The sequence below is a fragment of the Centrocercus urophasianus genome, unplaced genomic scaffold (assembly GCF_019232065.1).
Source record: "Centrocercus urophasianus isolate 14NV4802_14NV808 unplaced genomic scaffold, USGS_Curo_1.0 seq_19, whole genome shotgun sequence".
NCBI classification, from domain to species: Eukaryota; Metazoa; Chordata; class Aves; order Galliformes; family Phasianidae; genus Centrocercus; species Centrocercus urophasianus.
In genome coordinates, this window is record NW_024884744.1 from 21,052,775 (window position 1) to 21,069,827 (window position 17,053).

At 47.9% G+C, this 17,053-nt stretch overlaps 1 protein-coding gene across 7 annotated transcripts in view; it reads left to right on the top strand.

The window, feature by feature from the left end:
* Positions 1-17,053, top strand: part of DGKD (diacylglycerol kinase delta) — a 55,258-nt gene that overhangs the window by 228 nt on the left and 37,977 nt on the right. For 3 of the 7 annotated variants that reach the window (XM_042820397.1, XR_006169121.1, XM_042820390.1), the window contains 2 exons: positions 11,534-11,644; positions 12,322-12,402. In XM_042820397.1, the coding sequence (XP_042676331.1) occupies positions 11,552-11,644; positions 12,322-12,402 (174 nt within the window). In that variant the 5' untranslated portion in view covers positions 11,534-11,551. Of the gene's footprint in view, positions 1-8,759; positions 8,778-8,873; positions 8,964-9,091; positions 9,113-11,533; positions 11,645-12,321; positions 12,403-16,771; positions 17,015-17,053 lie in introns of those variants that run through there. The other 4 variants (XM_042820392.1, XM_042820391.1, XM_042820393.1 and 1 more) reach the window with 4 other exon arrangements.

Sequence of the window (17,053 nt, forward strand, 5' to 3'; positions counted from 1 at the left end):
TCCCTTAGCCGCGTGCCCCCGGCCCGCCCCTCGGGGACCCGCCGACCGCCCCGCGCCGCCCCGAGGACCCGGACGCCGCCTCGGCCGCCCCGCCGCCCGTCACGGCTCCGAGGACCTCCGCAGCCCGGCCCTCACGGACCCCGGCGGCCGCCCCTCCCCGCTCTCACCGCGGCCTCCCCGAGTCCTCCCTGCGGCGTCCTCCGAGCGCCCGTCGATCCCCTGAGGGATGGATCACCCTGATGTGTTCCTGCGGGTGCCCTTACGACCCCCGGCTGCCCCTCAGTAGCCCAGCACAGAGCCCGCACCTTCCTCCGTTACGCTTTCTGCCCCTTCTGGCCCCGCTGGCTTTCTGTGAGTTGTCCCGTACCCACAGCTGTGTGCTCTGAAGGAAGGTGCAGCCCCTATGCTGTCCCCTGCGCTCGTGGCGTGCCTCCCCCTGCACGTTCTCATCTTTGTCTTTCCCCATCTTGTGCTCTACTCTCGTTCCTTTCTGTAGCCGTGTAGTGATGCTGCTTCACCTCCTGGCTGGACGAGCGCTGGTCTCATGGCAGGTTTGTCTCACTTCCCAGCTTTTTCTGCCTCGCATCACCTCCCTGGTCAGGGAGCAGCCTTGTCCGCTCTCCTTAGCCCCGTAAGGCTTTATCCCTCTGCAGCCCGTTCTGGAACAGTTCTGCCCTTTTTAGGGGCGCTGACAGTATTTTGCTCTCTGGGAGGAACAGTAGTTGTAGTTTCTCTGCATTGTTAACATGAAAGAAGATGTGAAGTTTTCCTCCAGTCTTAGGCTGGGAACCACCCACAGGGAGTTGCCCTGGTCTATACTATTTTTACTGTAGCTGCATGATTCCTCTTTGTAGCTGTTGAATCCCTGTGTAACCCTTGGATTTCATGGATGCATTTGTGTTTACAAACACCAGGTTAGTTACTGTCTGCTCTGGAGCTGGAGCTGTGTGGGTGCAGGAGGCTGCTTGCTGCTCCTGATGTTTATCTCGCATCTGTAGCAAAGGAGAGTGAAATCTCCATGTGATGCAGCGTCTGAGGTATATTCGTAGGGATTTTTTTTCTGCTGGCTGGTTTGCTCTAATTTAAAACACATATTGGCATTTACCACCTGGGGCAGGTGTCCCATGCCAGCAGGGAGGAAGGATGCCCATCTACCTTGTGCCCCTTACTGACCAGTGTGGTGTCTGTGGCTTTCTCAGAGCAGGAACTCGTGCTTCTGGCAGGCTGTTAAAGATGCTATGGCAAAAGATGCACTGGATTTTACTTTTGTTTTAATAAAGAAGAGCACATCCCCATCTTCTTACTTAATCATTGCCCTGTTTTACGTCACTTCCTGCGTCAGCATGGCTGGAAAGAGCCTAAATCAGCCACTTGAACTACGTGAACGTAAACATGCTAAGAACAAGGATTATAAACAGATATTATCTGCAGCTGTTAAACTTCCCTCGTGTTAATCTGCAGACCTTCCACTAAACAGTGTCACATTTTCTAAGTTAGCCCAGGTACTATGATACCAGGGATGGATTTGTTCTGATGCTTGTTGATGGCTTTTTACGTCCTAAGTGCCTTTTCTGTGCTCTGCTGCATGTGGAGCTTTTCCTTGCCCTGAGGGCAGGGAGCAAAGACAACTTCTTGGGTACTCACTGCTCTGATGAGACCTTGAGGACGTTTCTTCCTTTTTAATGGCAGACCTCATTTTTAATTTGTCTACTGACTACTGTGAGCTGCAGGAGCTGTTGGACAGGTCTATCAGTGACAGCAGGAGCTGCGGGCATGCTATTACTGTGTCCTGAGGGTGTGAGCTGCATCTAAACACATCTGCTGCAGCTAGCTGAAGACCATGCCTGTGCACGCAGTTAAATCACAATAAAAGTTTACTGTTATCAGAACTGAGGCGTGAAACCTGCTGTAGCCATGAGTTGCTCTGAGTTTACTTGTCAGGGTTGGTTGCAAGCAGTCTGATCGTGCTTCCTTTGGTCTCGTCCTCTGCTTTCTCAAGAAAAAGTGTACAATACAGCTGCTTGCTGACAGGACCGTAGCACTTTGCTGAACTTGTTTGAGAGCCCAGGTGTGTTCTACTGAAATATGTTGGTGCAGCAATACAGCAAACCGTGTGGGTGTAGAGGTGCAGTGAGTGCTGAGCAGAGAATGGGGCAGCTCCTGGCTGGTGTCTGGGGGCTGAGTGCTCCGGCCCTGGTGAAGTGTGGGGCAGGAGCAGGAAGCTCAGCGTTCAAAGTCAGGTGCTGTGCTTAATGAGCTGCTTTATTTTTAGCTAGAAAGAATTTTAGAGGAAGAGGAGAAGATGGGAAGTGCGTTATCAGCCTCATCGTGATTATTCTGGAGACGGAAAAGAACGCTGGTATGATAAGGTGTAGCTCACAGGGTGACTGCCATTGCGCTGGCTGCCGAAGAAGCAGGCAGCACAGAGTGCTTCATCAGCCATTTTGAGACCTGTCGGACTTGTACCAGCATTGTGGTGTTCCAGCCCCTCTCTCGGCACCAGGCATGGCCTGCTGGAGCTGCAGGAGCTGCTGGGCAGCTGAAGAGGCTCCTGTGGTGGGAGGAGGTGAAATAAAACAGGGAAGGGTGCTACCTGTGGCATCAAAAGCCCCAAATCCCTGCTTGCAAGCATTGCTGGGGGATCAGCCAGCACAGGGATTGCGTGGTCTTGGTGGTGAGCTAGCAAGGAGATGGAGCACCGTGGGCAGCAGTGGCCCTGGGAGGTGTGGCTGTGAATGGGGAGCGCTGCGCTCTGCAGGTCCGGCAGCACCGTGCCCTTCCTCCTTTAGCACTTGATCTTTCATTGTGAGCCTCACATTATGAAGCTCAGCAAGCAGAGGAAGGATGGATAGGTCTTTTTTCTCATTCATCGGCGTGGTGTGATTTGGGCATGCAAGGTTTCGGTTTGTTTACCAGACAGGATTTCAGTGGCGTCCTTGGGTGGCATCAGGAGGAGCTTTTGTTTAGACTATCAGTCTGACTTCTGTTTGCTCTTATGAGGAACTTTTCCATAATTTTTTTTAGGGTTTATAACCATTTATCAGTACCTTGATCTTTTTAAGGCAAGTTTGCAGTATATATTTCAACAGAGTCACAAACAGCGAGCAGCTCTCCAGGCTCACTTGGCTCTTGGAAGCTGTCGTGCTCTGGTAGCAGAGATGTCAGGTTCATTTACACTGAAAAGCAGGATAAATGAGCGGAGCTGTGCTCACTGTGCCTGCTCTGCTGGGGCTCCAATCTCTATGCCACACTGGCTGTTGTGTGGATGGATCTCTGTGCCAGGGCTCTCTGCTGAGCAGCTCTGATGTGTGGGCAACAAAATGCAGTGGGGGGGACAAAGTGTTTCCCCACCTTGGTGTGCAGGCTGAGCTGTGCTCTCAGACACAGCAGGCGCGTGAGCACCTGAAGGAAGCTCAATTTTTTTTCTCCTTGAGTGGCCTCATGGCTAGGAACGTCCTCCTTCTAGGTGAAGAAGTGTTGTTCTTATTTCTGGAGGGCAAATATTTAAAGATTTGCTCAGATGAAATGAATTGGGAAACAGAGCCATTTGCTGGTTCTGCAGAAGCACTGAAATCAGTATTATGATAAGAAATGATGCATTTCACTAGAGTGACAGTGTGAAAGAGATGTGCCACAAATCAGGAGGGCGTTTTCGGGGATTTATGGCTTAATTCACCTTCTGTCCGTTGCACAGGTGCGAGTGTACAGATGTCCTCAGGCTAACACCACCAGCAGGCTGCTTCCTCCCCTGGGTGCTGAGAAGGGTGGGATTTGGGATGGTACACTGCTGTAAGAATGCCTGTGCCCCTTCATCTGTGCTACGCTTTGCATGCTCTTTGGGCTCCACTGCTTGGGAAACCTCCCAGCGCCACACTGCCATTGCTGCACTGTCAGTTTGCCTCTCTGCTGGAGATTTTTGGATGCCATGTGAAATCAACAGCTGTTACTTCCTTTCTAAAAACAAAACAAAGCACAAAACCACACGCGCTTGTAGCTTTTCTCCTTCTAACTATAGCTCAGGTTCCAGGAACTAAAGGGCTCACATAAAACCCTTGCGTGTTTTGAGAACATAGATTTACCAATGAGGCTGCATTGCACAAGCCGTGCTGTGAGGCGTGTGGCTGTTCCTTCAAACAAAATTAGAGACAAAATAAGTATTTTTTATTGCAAGGATTTTGACTTTCATAGAATCACAGCATGGCCTGGGTTGCAAAGGAGCACAGTGCTCATCTGCTTCCAACCCCCTGCTGTGTGCAGGTCAACAACCAGCAGCCCAGGCTGCCCAGAGCCACATCCAGCCTGGCCTTGAATGCCTGCAGGGATGGGGCATCCACAGCCTCCTTGGGCAACCTGTGCCAGTGCCTCACCACCCTCTGGCTGAAAAACTTCCTCCTAATATCCAACCTAAACCTCCCCTGTCTCAGTTTAACACCATTCTGCTTTGTCCCTATGTGGTTCTGCTTGTGCTAAGAATGGCTGCAGCTGTCTCCTGATGGAGGAGGTGGCCCTGCAGGCTCAGTGTGAGCTCCATGCACCCACATGCTGTGGCTGTGCTGCCCGCCTGCGACAGCAGTGCACGCGGGGGGACCTGCCTGACTGTGCTGGTGATTGGCTAGTGTGCCAACAGGCCTTTTGGTTTTGGGGGAAATCTTCTCTTTTCGTTGCAGCTGGACGAGCTTTACATCTGCTAACTATTTTCATGTTGTGGTTTGCTTTTTTTTTTCTTTTTTTTTTTTTTTTTTTTTTAAATAAAAAGGGAACACCATCTTGGCTGCATAATATTTGCATCAGGCACATTGTATTTGAGTCTCGTGAGTTCCGATCAGTTCAGCCATGTCACGTTCTGATGGGGAGTGGTGACACCATCTCCGTTTCCCCCACACAGAGTGGGTGCATGCACCTTACAGGAAGGGCAGTGGGGCAGCTCTGCACCCTGACGCACACCGCTGGCCCTTGAGAGAAATGAGAAAGATCTATTCTGAGCTTTTATTAAAAATCAGCCTTCTTGGAATGCATGCCAGAGCCTTCTCTTCTGCTCAGCTCAGAGTTAAAGCGGTGTTCCCAGGGCTGCACCCCTCTCCCCTGTTGTTGCTGGTGCTCATTGTGATGTCTTGGCATGGTCGAAGGTATCTGCAGGACGTTAAAACAGGGAAAGTGGAAAAACAAATGGAAAACTTTGGAGTATCCTTTAAAAGCTATGTTGGATGGATGAGGGAAAAAAAACTTAAAAGCATAGGTTGTTTAATACATAAATATGGAAAATCTGATAGCGACAGTTGTTACAGATGAGATGAAAATAAATCCTGTGATACCCTAAGTATTAATGAAGTGGCTGGGGGCCAAGAGCTGCTCTCTGCTCTTAGCGGCGCAGTCCTCCTGGAAGTCCAGTTGGAATGGAAGGTGCAGAGTCTGGCCCTGCTCTGCCACCACTGCCCTGCTGTGGGCACGTGAGGGCTGCTCCAGTGCCTCCCCCTGCTGGGATTTGGTCCTCGTCCTCCAGGTAAGGCTTTTGCTCTCTCACACCCTGCACTTCCCAGACCTGTCCTTTCTGCTGCCTTTTCCTTCCTCACCGGCCTGCAGGGTGAGAAGGACGGGATGGCAATGTGGGGAGGGATGTAGTTCTGTATGTGTCATTTAAGAGGGCAGGAAAAGCTGGCAGCGTATTTTTTATATTTGTCCTTCAGTGTACGAAGGTCATGTTTAATCAGTACCCCTTAAAATTGTATCCTGTTCCAAAGTTTTCAGGTAACTTTTAAACCTTTTGCTTTTCCTGGCTGTGGTTATCTCTGCTGATAGATTGGAGCGCTTACAGAGGAGAACTGTTCACAGTAGCAGCAGCTGGAACATGGCATTGAAAGGAGCTGCTTCAAAGACTGTTCCGTGTCCACCAGCTGCAGAGCTAACTGGTGAAGAACGAGGTGTTTGAGCCTTTTGTTTGCCAGTGCCATGCTGGTTCTAACTGCAGCCTGCCTGATTACAGGCTCCTGTTTTTCACTCATGATCCCAAGAATTATGCTACATTTCTGGTGCCAGCGCCGGTCACCATCACCTCCAGGGATGGGGCATCTCCTGCTCCTGCATGGTTCTGCTGAGGTCTGTGCTGCAGCCTGGCATGGGGCTTCCCAGTGAATAGCACGCAGGTTACTAGAACACAGAGGTACTGAGTGGTGTGTGCTGGGGGCCCAGACAGCCCCTCATCAACATGAGCGTGGCTTCTGTCATTGCACAACAGGCTCCCAGCCCTCACTTCTGTTTTTGCATTTGGTCCTTGTGCCTGACCTCTGATTTTTTTCTTTTTTTTTTCCCCTTTTTCTGAAGTGTTTTTTTGTTGCAATGAGTGCACCTACTATCTTGTCCTTTGCATAAGAAGTGGTAGTACACTTTTCACTTGTGCAAGATCCGGTGCCTTTAATGCAGAATTGACAAGCAGGACTGAGCACCCTTTTAGTGCTTGTGCTGTGCTACAGATCTTTGTGTCCCGTACTCAGGATTGCTTTAGTGAACCAGATTTCCCCCCCTGTGCTTCCTGGAGTTAATTTCCAGGGTGTGACCACTGTCTGCTGGAAGGATGTTGCTCTCGGATTAGCTTGTTAACCCCCAGCCTTTTGACCTCTCATGTCTTATTCTTCGGGCTTGGTTAGATTTATTCTCACAGCCACTTTGTTGGATTTTCTGTATTTGTACATGATTACCTGTTCTGTATTGATGACCCCAGGGAGCCTTATAGGTCTGTCCACTCTGGATCCGTGCTTGCCTCGGCACACCAAGAGCACCTTGATGGGGCTGAAGTGCCCCACTTGCCCAGAGCTGATGCATGATCCTTTGGTGGGTGTATGCAGAGTGAGCCTGTTAGCTCTGCACATGCCTGGTTATTTAGCTCTCTCCTTCCTGTGCTCTGCTTCTTTAGCTTGCTATTTGTTTTTTGGCATCAGCATCCAGCTCGTGGTTCTGCAGGGTACACAAATAAAAACAATCTGCATCCCACGGTTTTTAATGCTCTGAAGACATATGGCCAGCAGAGCAATCCAGATGCTGAAGACTTTGGTATGTAGGATTCTTGCTGCTTAGATAGCTTTGAATGTACTCTTGTGCAGTTATTTTCTGCCCTTCAGGTACTTATAAGCATTGATCAGATCCTCTCTCAGCCTTCTCCAGGCTCAGCAATCCCAGGTCTCTCAGCCTTCCCTCGCAAGGGAGATGCTCCAGGCCCTGACCATCTTTGTGACCCTCTGCATTTCCCCGTCCCTCTGGATCTATGGAGCCTGGACCATATGCTGCCCTGAGCAGCTGCCCCTGAGAACATGCCGTGATCCCACTGTGCAGTCAGCTGCACTGTGCTGCTGGGCCTGAGCAGGGCTGGGGTTGTTGGGGTGTGCCAGGAGCCTGCCAGTGACTGGAGGCTCAGGCCTATGGGGGGGCTGCGCCTCCGCTTGGCAATGTGGGCATACTGTGTGCGGGAGGAACAGGAGTAACCCAGCGAGCAGCTGAGGCACGATGTGATTGCTGTTTTTACTAGAACTACTCGTGTTATTGGGGTAAGAAACATTTCGTCTGTGTAGGCTGGCTCTGGGACCTCTGATGTGGACTATGGGTTGCAGAGGCACCTCAAACAAGCAATACTGCAAGAAAAAAAAGCGTGTCTGACTGGCTCTGTGCATTCCTACTGCTCGTCTCTTGCTTTGCAGGGCCGTATGAGGACAAACTGGGCCCTGGAGCCCTCTGAAACCATCCCCACAAGGGCAGTGGCAAAGCTGCTGTGTCGTGAGCTCGGGCTAGGCCACACCTCTGCGCCCGTTTTGGCAGGACAGATCTGAGGACATCCTATTTCTCTTGTTTATGTGGGGGTCAGTGATATGGGGGCAGGGGTTGTGCTGCTTGTGGTGGGATGAATTTTTGCCTGCAGGAAGTTGCTTTTCTTCAAGGCCGCTGATAAATAATGAAATGCCAGAAATTTCTTAGGCCTTCCAGCTGTCAGGTCGTGTTCTTTGCAGAGATGCTGAAGACCCTGCCCTGTGCGCTGATTGTTGCTTTACATTTGTGTAGCAATCTTTTTCATGCCATCCTGTGCTGTGACGAAGGGGTCACTGGTGAAGCCAGCAGCACATCACTGCAGTTGCTCCAGGAAGGTGTGCATTTGTCACAGTGTTGTCCACCCGTGGCACACCACGGGACACCAGGGAGAGACATGCAGCTGGATGGCAGCAACGCTACCAGGGGGCCCTACGTTCATCCTGATAGGATGGGCTCCTGCTCCCCACCTCAACATGATTCAGAGCAGTAGCTTTTCCCATAGATTCCGACTAAAATGGACATTAAAAATGGCTTCAATTCTTTTTTCTCCTATATGGAATAAGTAATTCTGTTGTAGTCTCAGTGAGCTACGTGGCTCTTAGTCTGATCAAAGGAGATCTTCAGATAAGTGTTGCAGCGGGGCTGTGAGCAGCAGCAGCTCTCTCTCCCCCCTTTCATTTCAGCCATCGCCCCGCCGCCAGGCCCTCTCCCCAGCTCATTCTGTTCAGCCGCATTCCTCTGCAAGCAGCAAGTCCTTTGGCTGTAAAATTAGAACAGAGGAGGAGAAAGGCAGCGATGTCTGAATCATTTCATAAAGTCATCTTGATCTTATCTCCAGCCCTTTCCGCCCAAACCCACCAAACTCTTAGCGAGCGACGTGCCTATAAATAGAAGAGCAGCTCGTGCGAAGCTGGGCAGCTCGGAACCCAGGCTGTATCTGAGCAGCGTGTGTGAGAGCCGCTGCTCACCGGCCTTTCATGTCTGAGGTATGCAGCAGGGAGGTTTGCTATAGATAGCGGCTGAGCAGTGACACGCACCGCTGGTTAGGGAGGGGCACACTGACCTCCGGAATTGTTGCCTTTTGGTTGGAGAAAAAAAAAAAAAAAAAAAGAGAAAAAAAAGAGAGGATGCTGTTTAAATGAGGCATGGAGGAATGCACGGCTTGTGCAGAGGTGAGTGAGCCCTGCAGCTGGAGGAGCAGCAGCATCGGGAGCCCAGGGCACGCTGCACTGCGCGTCGCAGATCTGCTGGGCCGGGCAGGAGCGTGGGGTTCTGGCTGACCCCAGTGCAAGAATGTCTGTGAATAAGCAGAGCAGCAAAGGTCTGACATCTCCTCTTGCAAGCTGCTATTTTTGCTCACGCTGCTGGCTGAGTTGCTATCTTCTGGCTTTGCATCCTGGGAGTCTTCCCCATTCCTTTCTGCCTTCAGTTCAGGGCTTTGCAGAACTCAGTGGCTGCTTTCTCTGTCTCTTTTTTTTTAACGATATGTGCTTTGGCCAAGAAATGCAAAAAGATCCCTCCATGTTTACGTTTTAATCTGGAATGATCTCTTGCCATTTTTCTATTCCCTTCCCTGTAGCCGTAAGGCTGAGGCAAACTGTGGAGTGCGATATGTGTAACAGAGCAGTCAGGTGCAGTTGCTCTGTCTCTGAGCCGGGCGCTGGAGGCTCAGGAGCTCACCTGCAGTACATGTACACCATGCAGTACATGTGCAGCTGGGCAGTGCTGATGTCCTGCATGGCAGATGAGGGCATGGGGAGTGCGAATGACTTGTGGGGTATCTTGTGAAAAGTCCCTGGGGTGAATGTACCTGTCTCGGTTTCTTAGTTCTGGTCTGGTCAGCGTCCTTGCAGTGAGGGTGCTGTTGGGTCAGCCTTTGATTTCCGTTTTCTGTTATGCTGATGCTTCAGATTAAGATCGTGGCTGAGCTTCTGACTCTCTGCGCAGTAATATGGAGCCCCAAGTTAGCTTAAAATCTTGGTTCTGAGTATCTCTGCAGAGCTTTTAACTTTGAACACTAAAGGCATTGCCAGATGCCTTACAGTTGCGTGCAGCGTGTTCCCACAGCCCTATCCCTGCAGTACCAGTGACAGCAGGAGCAGAGCGCCCTTTGGAGGTGCAAGAGCATGTGTGGGAGACGTGAGCTCAGCCTTTGCTTGTGCATTTTGCTATCTCTCTTCCCTTGCTTCCAGCCCAGTGCAGGAAGGCAGTGGAGGCTGCTGAGTCCAGCATCCCACAGAACCCACTCCCCTCCAGCCCGTGCTGCAGGCCCTGCAATCAGGGGACAGCCCCGTTCAGCAGCAGAGCAGTCGTGTCGGCAGGCGGATGTTTCTCCTTAGAGTCAGCACTTTCTTCCAAGTGCTTTTTGAGGAAACTCTGAGCTTGGCAAGGGCCAGTGCGTGTGGAAAGTATTAAAATTTGCAGCTGTTTCAAAAAGGAAAGACCCACATTAGAAATATATATAGCATTTTAAAAGCAAGTTTAGTGCCCTGGAAAGGATTTCTATAACAGTGTAAACCCTTTGGATCAGCGAGAGTATTTATTTTGTGCTCTGTAGTAGCCTGGCAGTGGACATGCAGTGCTGTGTGGTGAATTAATTGTTGCTCATCGGTTGACCTAACTGTGTGACAAACCTGAGCTGGTTGGAGACCTCGGGTTTGTTGGAATGGTGTAATTTTCCTGGCATCAAGATACAGAATAACCTGTCTTACAAGATTGCTGGACCATTTGTTTCCTGTGCTCTGACTGGGTGCTTATCACATTCAACTCTCTCAGATTGAAGTGGGTTCCAGGGGCTGTTTCTTGGGGAGGGAGGTGGGTTCTCATGGTGCCACACAGCACTGAGGCAGTACCTCCCATCAGTAACTTGGGGCGGAACCCTCAGCTCTGGCTTTTCTGCTCATTGCCTCTCAAAGCTGCAGTTTTTGAGGCTGTTTGGTTCTAACTGTTGGTATTCCAAGTGTGTCCTCAGCAAATGAATCAGATGTATTCGACAAAGTAGAATGAAGTGCATGTGGATTAAATACTTACCCCCATGTATGTGTAGTATGTGAGTGAGCATATGGGACTGTGCATGCTGGTATGACAATCTAGTTATAAAGCAATAAAAAAAGAAAAGGGGGGAAAAAAAAAGCCATGTGCGTAGACAATTTTGGCACTGCAGCCCTGGGAAATGGCAGGCGGCCAGAGCATGCTGAGGCAGAGCCAAGGCTGTCTGAAGAACACCAAGCACTGAGGTTGGATGCAGCTCCTTCGCTCCAGTTTCACTCCATCCTGTGTGCCTGCAGCTTGCCAGCTCCTGGCCAGGTAGATGCAGATGATATCACAAAGCAGAACTGGAGACAGGGGCAGAAACGCCGTGCTTGTAATGAAATATCAATTAGATGAAAGGCACGATTAGCTGCACCTGAAATCTGACCTCAGTGCGTTTAACTGTTATGGGCCCCGAGTCATTGTTAGACTTTGCAATGCTAGTTCAGTCATAAGTGACTTATCTGTGTTGGTACAGTGATAGTGCTAGAGACAAAGATCAGGCCCCACCCCGTGTGGGTTATGTGTTGGGATGGTTTGATCTTGATCGGCTCCTCTTGTTTATATGAATGAATTTGTTAGTCACTTCCAGCAGGGGGCACTCAGATCATTGGTCTCAAGCTGCAGTCGCTGTTGGTATGTATGGGGAGAATGTAAAAACTTCTGGAAAGTAAAATGAGTGCTTCACCTCTGTCCTCTTCTTGTTTTGTAGACTGTCATCAAAGAGGGGATGCTGATGAAACAGACCAGCTCCTTCCAGCGATGGAAGAGACGATATTTTAAGCTGCGAGGGCGAACGCTCTACTATGCAAAGACTGCTAAGGTAAGGTGTTGAAAATACATTTTGTTCCACGGGAAGAAAGTCAGTGTATGAGTCTGGGAGGCGGGCCATGAGAAGAGGTCATGTGCCCTGAAAGCACCTGTCTTCAGGTTTGCAGCTGCTGGAAGCTCGCTGTGTTTCACCTCAGACTTTGACCTCCCAGAGGTTTTTTAAGTAAAGCATCACGTAGATTTGCAATACCTTTTTTTCCCACTTAGCGCATTTTATTGGGAAATGAGCAGAAAATCTATAGAAAATGAAGTAGGAGGGAGAGGACATGAATGAAAGGAGGAAATGAAGGGGACAAGGAAGGCAAGAACTTATCATACAATCAGAGGGCAGCCATGCATCTACTTTAATACATTTAGTACATTGATAGTTCTCTAGACACTGTTCCGACTCCTTTCACTAGAATTAAGCCTACAATGTTTTTTTGGTTTATTTACTTAATTTTTCTATGTAGTCCCCTAATAAAAATCAAGTCACTGGTTTCACTGTCTGAAGACAGGCATATGTGAGCACTGCTGTATGGAGCCAGGATTCTGGGTCCCTGTGCTGCTTGTACTGCACCTTCTCTTTAAATCATGCAAGGCTCTGATGGAGTGTACTAGGCAGACATACGGTCTGTTGCTTACACTGGATTCACGGATTCATTGAGAGTTTCAATTTTTTCTTTCCAGTCCATTATTTTTGATGAGGTGGATCTGACAGATGCCAGTGTGGCAGAATCCAGCACTAAGAACGTCAACAACAGCTTCACGGTAAGATTGTCACGTTATTTTCCATTCTTCTTACATCTTTCAGTCACTTTCACTCTCATTTGCACAGTTTAAAAACATCTGAACAAACTTTGCTTTTGCATTCAAGCTCTTACCTATACGCTAGGAGGGTTTGATAGAATCCATATACACTGTGGGACAGAAAAATGTGTTATGCTGAGGGAGTTCAGGGTGGGGGGGGATGTTTATACTGGAAGTTTTGCTTAAGAATTTTTTCCCTTCAGCTCTGAAAATATGTGAACTTTTTTCACTGACTTTATTAGTATGTGGATGTATATGTGTTTATACATGCAAGCTACGTACACAGAAAAGCAAAAAGAGGAACAGAGAAAGAAGTTGCATAGAGATGAACACACAGCCTCCTGTGGATTCACGAAGGAGGAGGAAGTGGAGAAAGGAACCAACATTGGTCTAAGGCAACATGAAGGATGGAGCAATGCAGGTGGACAGTGAAACTGAACCTGCTGGTGACCAAGACTGAGCAGTGTGTCTTGCTCTGCAAAAGTGACCCACAACTTTAAACTGACATGTGTAACAAAGGGTATTTCCATCATGCAGCTGTAACTTTTTGCTTTGTTGTACCTGGGCAAAGTAGCTATGGTGCCATCTATAGATTAAATACGTTTGAAACATTTTATGCATCAGTAATTGGACAAGTGCCCATCTGCATCTGACAGTAAAGACTGAACAGGTGTCAGTGCATGTGCACAGAGAGAAGACTTCCGCAGCAATTTCTGTAGCAGATATGTTTTCAAGAACATAAAGTTATTTTCCTGTCAGTAATACATTTTCTGTAGGGTCTTGCTTCACTTTTGTCATATGTAAGATAAGACTGATTTTTCAGATTACGAAAAATGTTCTTTTGCTTATTACTCTAGTTGAGAGAGAGGTAATCTCTGGCAGAAGCACTGGATTTATGCACAGGAAGAAATACTGTGTTTGTGCTCTCAAATTGTCCCCTTCTGAATCCAGAAGTGAGGAGTAACTTCCATAACTAAGTGTCGCTATCTGCCGGTTCCTGCCTTTCCTAAGGGGTAAAGAGTTCAAAGATTATTTGAATGTTCAAGTCTCCAGCTGATCACTGTATCATGGGTGCTCAGCTGAACTACAGGAAAAAGTCTCTTCTCTCTTCATGTCTTTCTGTTCTGTCTACCATGCCTTTCAGTGAACCTTGACTGCAGTTTACCATGAGCTATAAAAATGCTTGGAAAATCAGAAGGTTACTGCTGTTGATCTGCCGCATCACTGCATTGGATTCCATGCAGTCCTGCAATTTTCTCTTGGGCTGTTTTTTTGTTGTTGTTGTTACTGTTTTTTGTTTTGTTTTGAGAGCACTCTGTTTCCCTCCCATACCTTCCCAGCTTAGTTCATTTCTAAAACACAGAGTTCTTGGCATTTTCTTTCCTGTTTCAGATCAGTGGGACTCACTGATGAGGTTTTGCCCTGAAGTGGAAACATCAAACAGTCAGTGCTGTAAAACAGAAACAGTTACTTTGGAGTTGGACATGTTTTAGTTGCCTTTCTTTTTCTTCAAGGGAGACTGGTAGTTTTGGATTTAGGAAAAACTGATTTATTTGTGAGTAAACTAATCTGCTGTCCATGCATCTTAAGGCAGAGGTTCTATCAAGCAGGAAGTATCTGATTAGTTCCTAAGGTGGAATAAGCTCACACTGGGTATTGCCTGCTTGTTCTGTATCTGTTGTTCTGCTTACCTTTCCTTTACCTAAAACAATTTGCATTACATAAATGCTTTGGATCTCCAAACTGTGCTTTTGTTGTTGGAATGTCATTGCTACTACTTGTTCTTTTTTCAGTCTCTTGGACTTTCCTTGATCTTGATTCTACTTTAAATGGAAAGATACAAGTGAAGGCATTGGAGAGTAGATCAGCTCTGTGTGAGAGCTGCATGAGTGACGTTCCTCATTCAACAAAGAATACAGTTAAAAAATAAAGTTGCTAGTAAACTTTCTACATAGGAGTGCTGGCAGCCAGCAGGTGAGAGAGAAAAGTGAGTATTAAGATGCAGACCTCTTCCTTTAAAAAGGAGAGCATATGATACGGGTTCTGTTGTTGTTTACTTGGTCGTTCAGTGTTTATATCTTGTTTGCACAGGCTGTAGTCACGACAGTTTTCAGGACTGCTACCCAAAGTGAATGGATGCATGACCATAAGATGTTGTGGGAACATGTGATTAAGAGCATCTCTGAGTATAAGATGTTATGCAGCTGCGTCCCTTGAGAGGTGTAAGGAAAAGCTTTATATGTAGCTATTGTTCCTTTAGGTCAGGCACAGTAGCTGCAGTTATTTAGCAGGAAGCTTCTAGGAACAAATCGTATAGCAGCCCCACAGCAGGCTTCCCTTCTCAGGAGGATTGTAGATGCAGTATTTGCTTGTTCTGTCACATCTCTGTCATTATAAGGCAGAATTAAATCTTTGTGGATGTCTGGGCTCTACGTGACTGGTTCTTTCCATGTACAATCCCACAGTACCTGCTGTACAGGTCTCTCACCAGAGGATTTTGCTACAACTGCTATCTTCCGCAATGCCTCAGAGTGAATCTGCTGTGGTGCTACCCAGGGATAACCATGGCATGCACTCTCAGCTTTGTGCAGGCATAGCAGCAGTCTTCCTGGTGAACTTTTGAGCAAATGGTCACTTCTAGCTCGTTCTCATGATGCACCAGATGTAGTTTTCTCTGTGCAGCACTTGGCTGCAATGGTTACTGATATTCTAGACACTTAAGGGTGATTGCCACTTTGCAGAGCTGAAAATAAGTGCAGTGCAGTATTTTGCAGTGCTAAAACTATTCAGTCGTTTGTCTGAACCTCCAGACACCATTTCTTCATACTGAGAACAGAAAAGAGCTCTGTTTTTGTTAGACCAACATTATAAAATTTCTTTGCATTCTGTGAGGACCTTCAGTAATGGCCAGACACAGTGAGGCTGGGAGTTCTCCGTGCCTTTGGTTTCATGCAGAAAGCAGAGCTTCTCATCTGCAGTGTGGTGGGACACACTGATTTAAAACATGTTCTCCTGAGGGAATGCAGAGCCTTCCTTATTACTCCCGGAAGAGTTCTGCGTATTGCCCTGGCACTTCAGACACATTTATTTCAAAGAGAGTGGTCAGCTTTCATCCTGAATGCTAACCATCAGTGTTTGCCTCCGCTTGTATGCCTTGTGAAATGGAGGTCAGCAGCCTGAGTGGGTGAGCTCAACGCCTGACACTAACTTCTGAGCAGAGCTTGCCCAGCCATATCCTCAGAGCTTCTTGTGAGCTCTAGGAAGCAGATGACTTGGGATCACAGTGGCGTGCTGAGTCTTTCCTCTGAGATGTCAGCTGTTTCCATGAACTGTTTTTAATCGCATGGTGTAGTTTCACAGTGACTTGATGTTTTGTTTGCAGGTGCTCCAAGAGCATGAAAACAAAATACCTCTGAGGATGCATTCTACATTTTGAACCCACTATAACTTTTTCTCTAGGTGATGACAAGAAACCTTTCTTTTGGAGGTACTTTTCTCCAAATGACTGCTTTACCTGTGTCATGGGCCTGAACTATCTAGCACCCCCGTTCTCTGATACAAAGCCCATAAAATGTGGATGAGACAGACTGCTTTATTGTATGTTACCCAAGCTGGCATTTTGCCACCGTAGCTCGAGAGCCTTGGAAAGGACTTAGGGCCACCTCCATAAGCCCACTTCTGTAAATCTTTCTGTGGTGAACAAATCCTTACTTCTCAGGTTGGTGTGTTGGCTGAGGATCTGCTCTTTTCTAGAAGGTGCCAAATGAATGGGTCCTGCGGCTTCCAATGTGGTGAGCAAAGCTGATGGAATGAGTTCTTATCAGTTCATTCACCCTTGGCTTGAGCAGGATTTATGTGTAACTGAAGGGAGAAAAAAATCTAGTATATGTAATAATAATAGTAATAAAACACTTATAAACAGGAGGGACCTAGGAAGAGCCCTTAGATCTTTTCAGGTTCATCTGTTTTGTTTTCATGTAATTTGATGTGGTGCTTTTGTGTTTTCTACTTAGCATTTGCAAATGGCGGTGTGGACTTTCACCCTCACTCATATATCACTTTTTACATGGGTTTCAACTTGCACTTTCCAGCCTGTCTTATGCAGTGCTTTGAGATCCCACCCGAGAGAGCTCTGTGGAGAGAGACGTGGGTTGTTTGATTTCTTCCAGAAGTTAAGATTGGACGCAGCAAATCATTAAGCACAGGAGTCATGCTGTTGACCCTTCCTACATAAGTTAAAGTTTCTTCGGTGGAAGAGGTGGAGCTTGAACTCCTGTGCTCCTGCAAAGCCTTTTCTATTGGAAAGTACCTCTCAGCTCAGCTACAGACAGGAAGCAGCGTATTATTACAGTCAGCGCCTGCCCCTCTGCTTTGCTGCCAGCAGAAGGAGACTTATCCCAGCTCCTCCTTAAGCAGACAGCTAATAAGCTCTTGGCAAGTGGAACACAGCTCGGTCAGGCTGACCACAGAGGGGACTAATCCTGTCCATCGCATGTCAAGCCATCTGGTTAGTCGCCTTCCTGAGGAGTAGGCTGCTCTGGACACTAGTTCAGAGGACGATTGAACATTAAAGGTAAGAGCAGGAGTCTAGAGTTTTCTGGATAGAGCATTG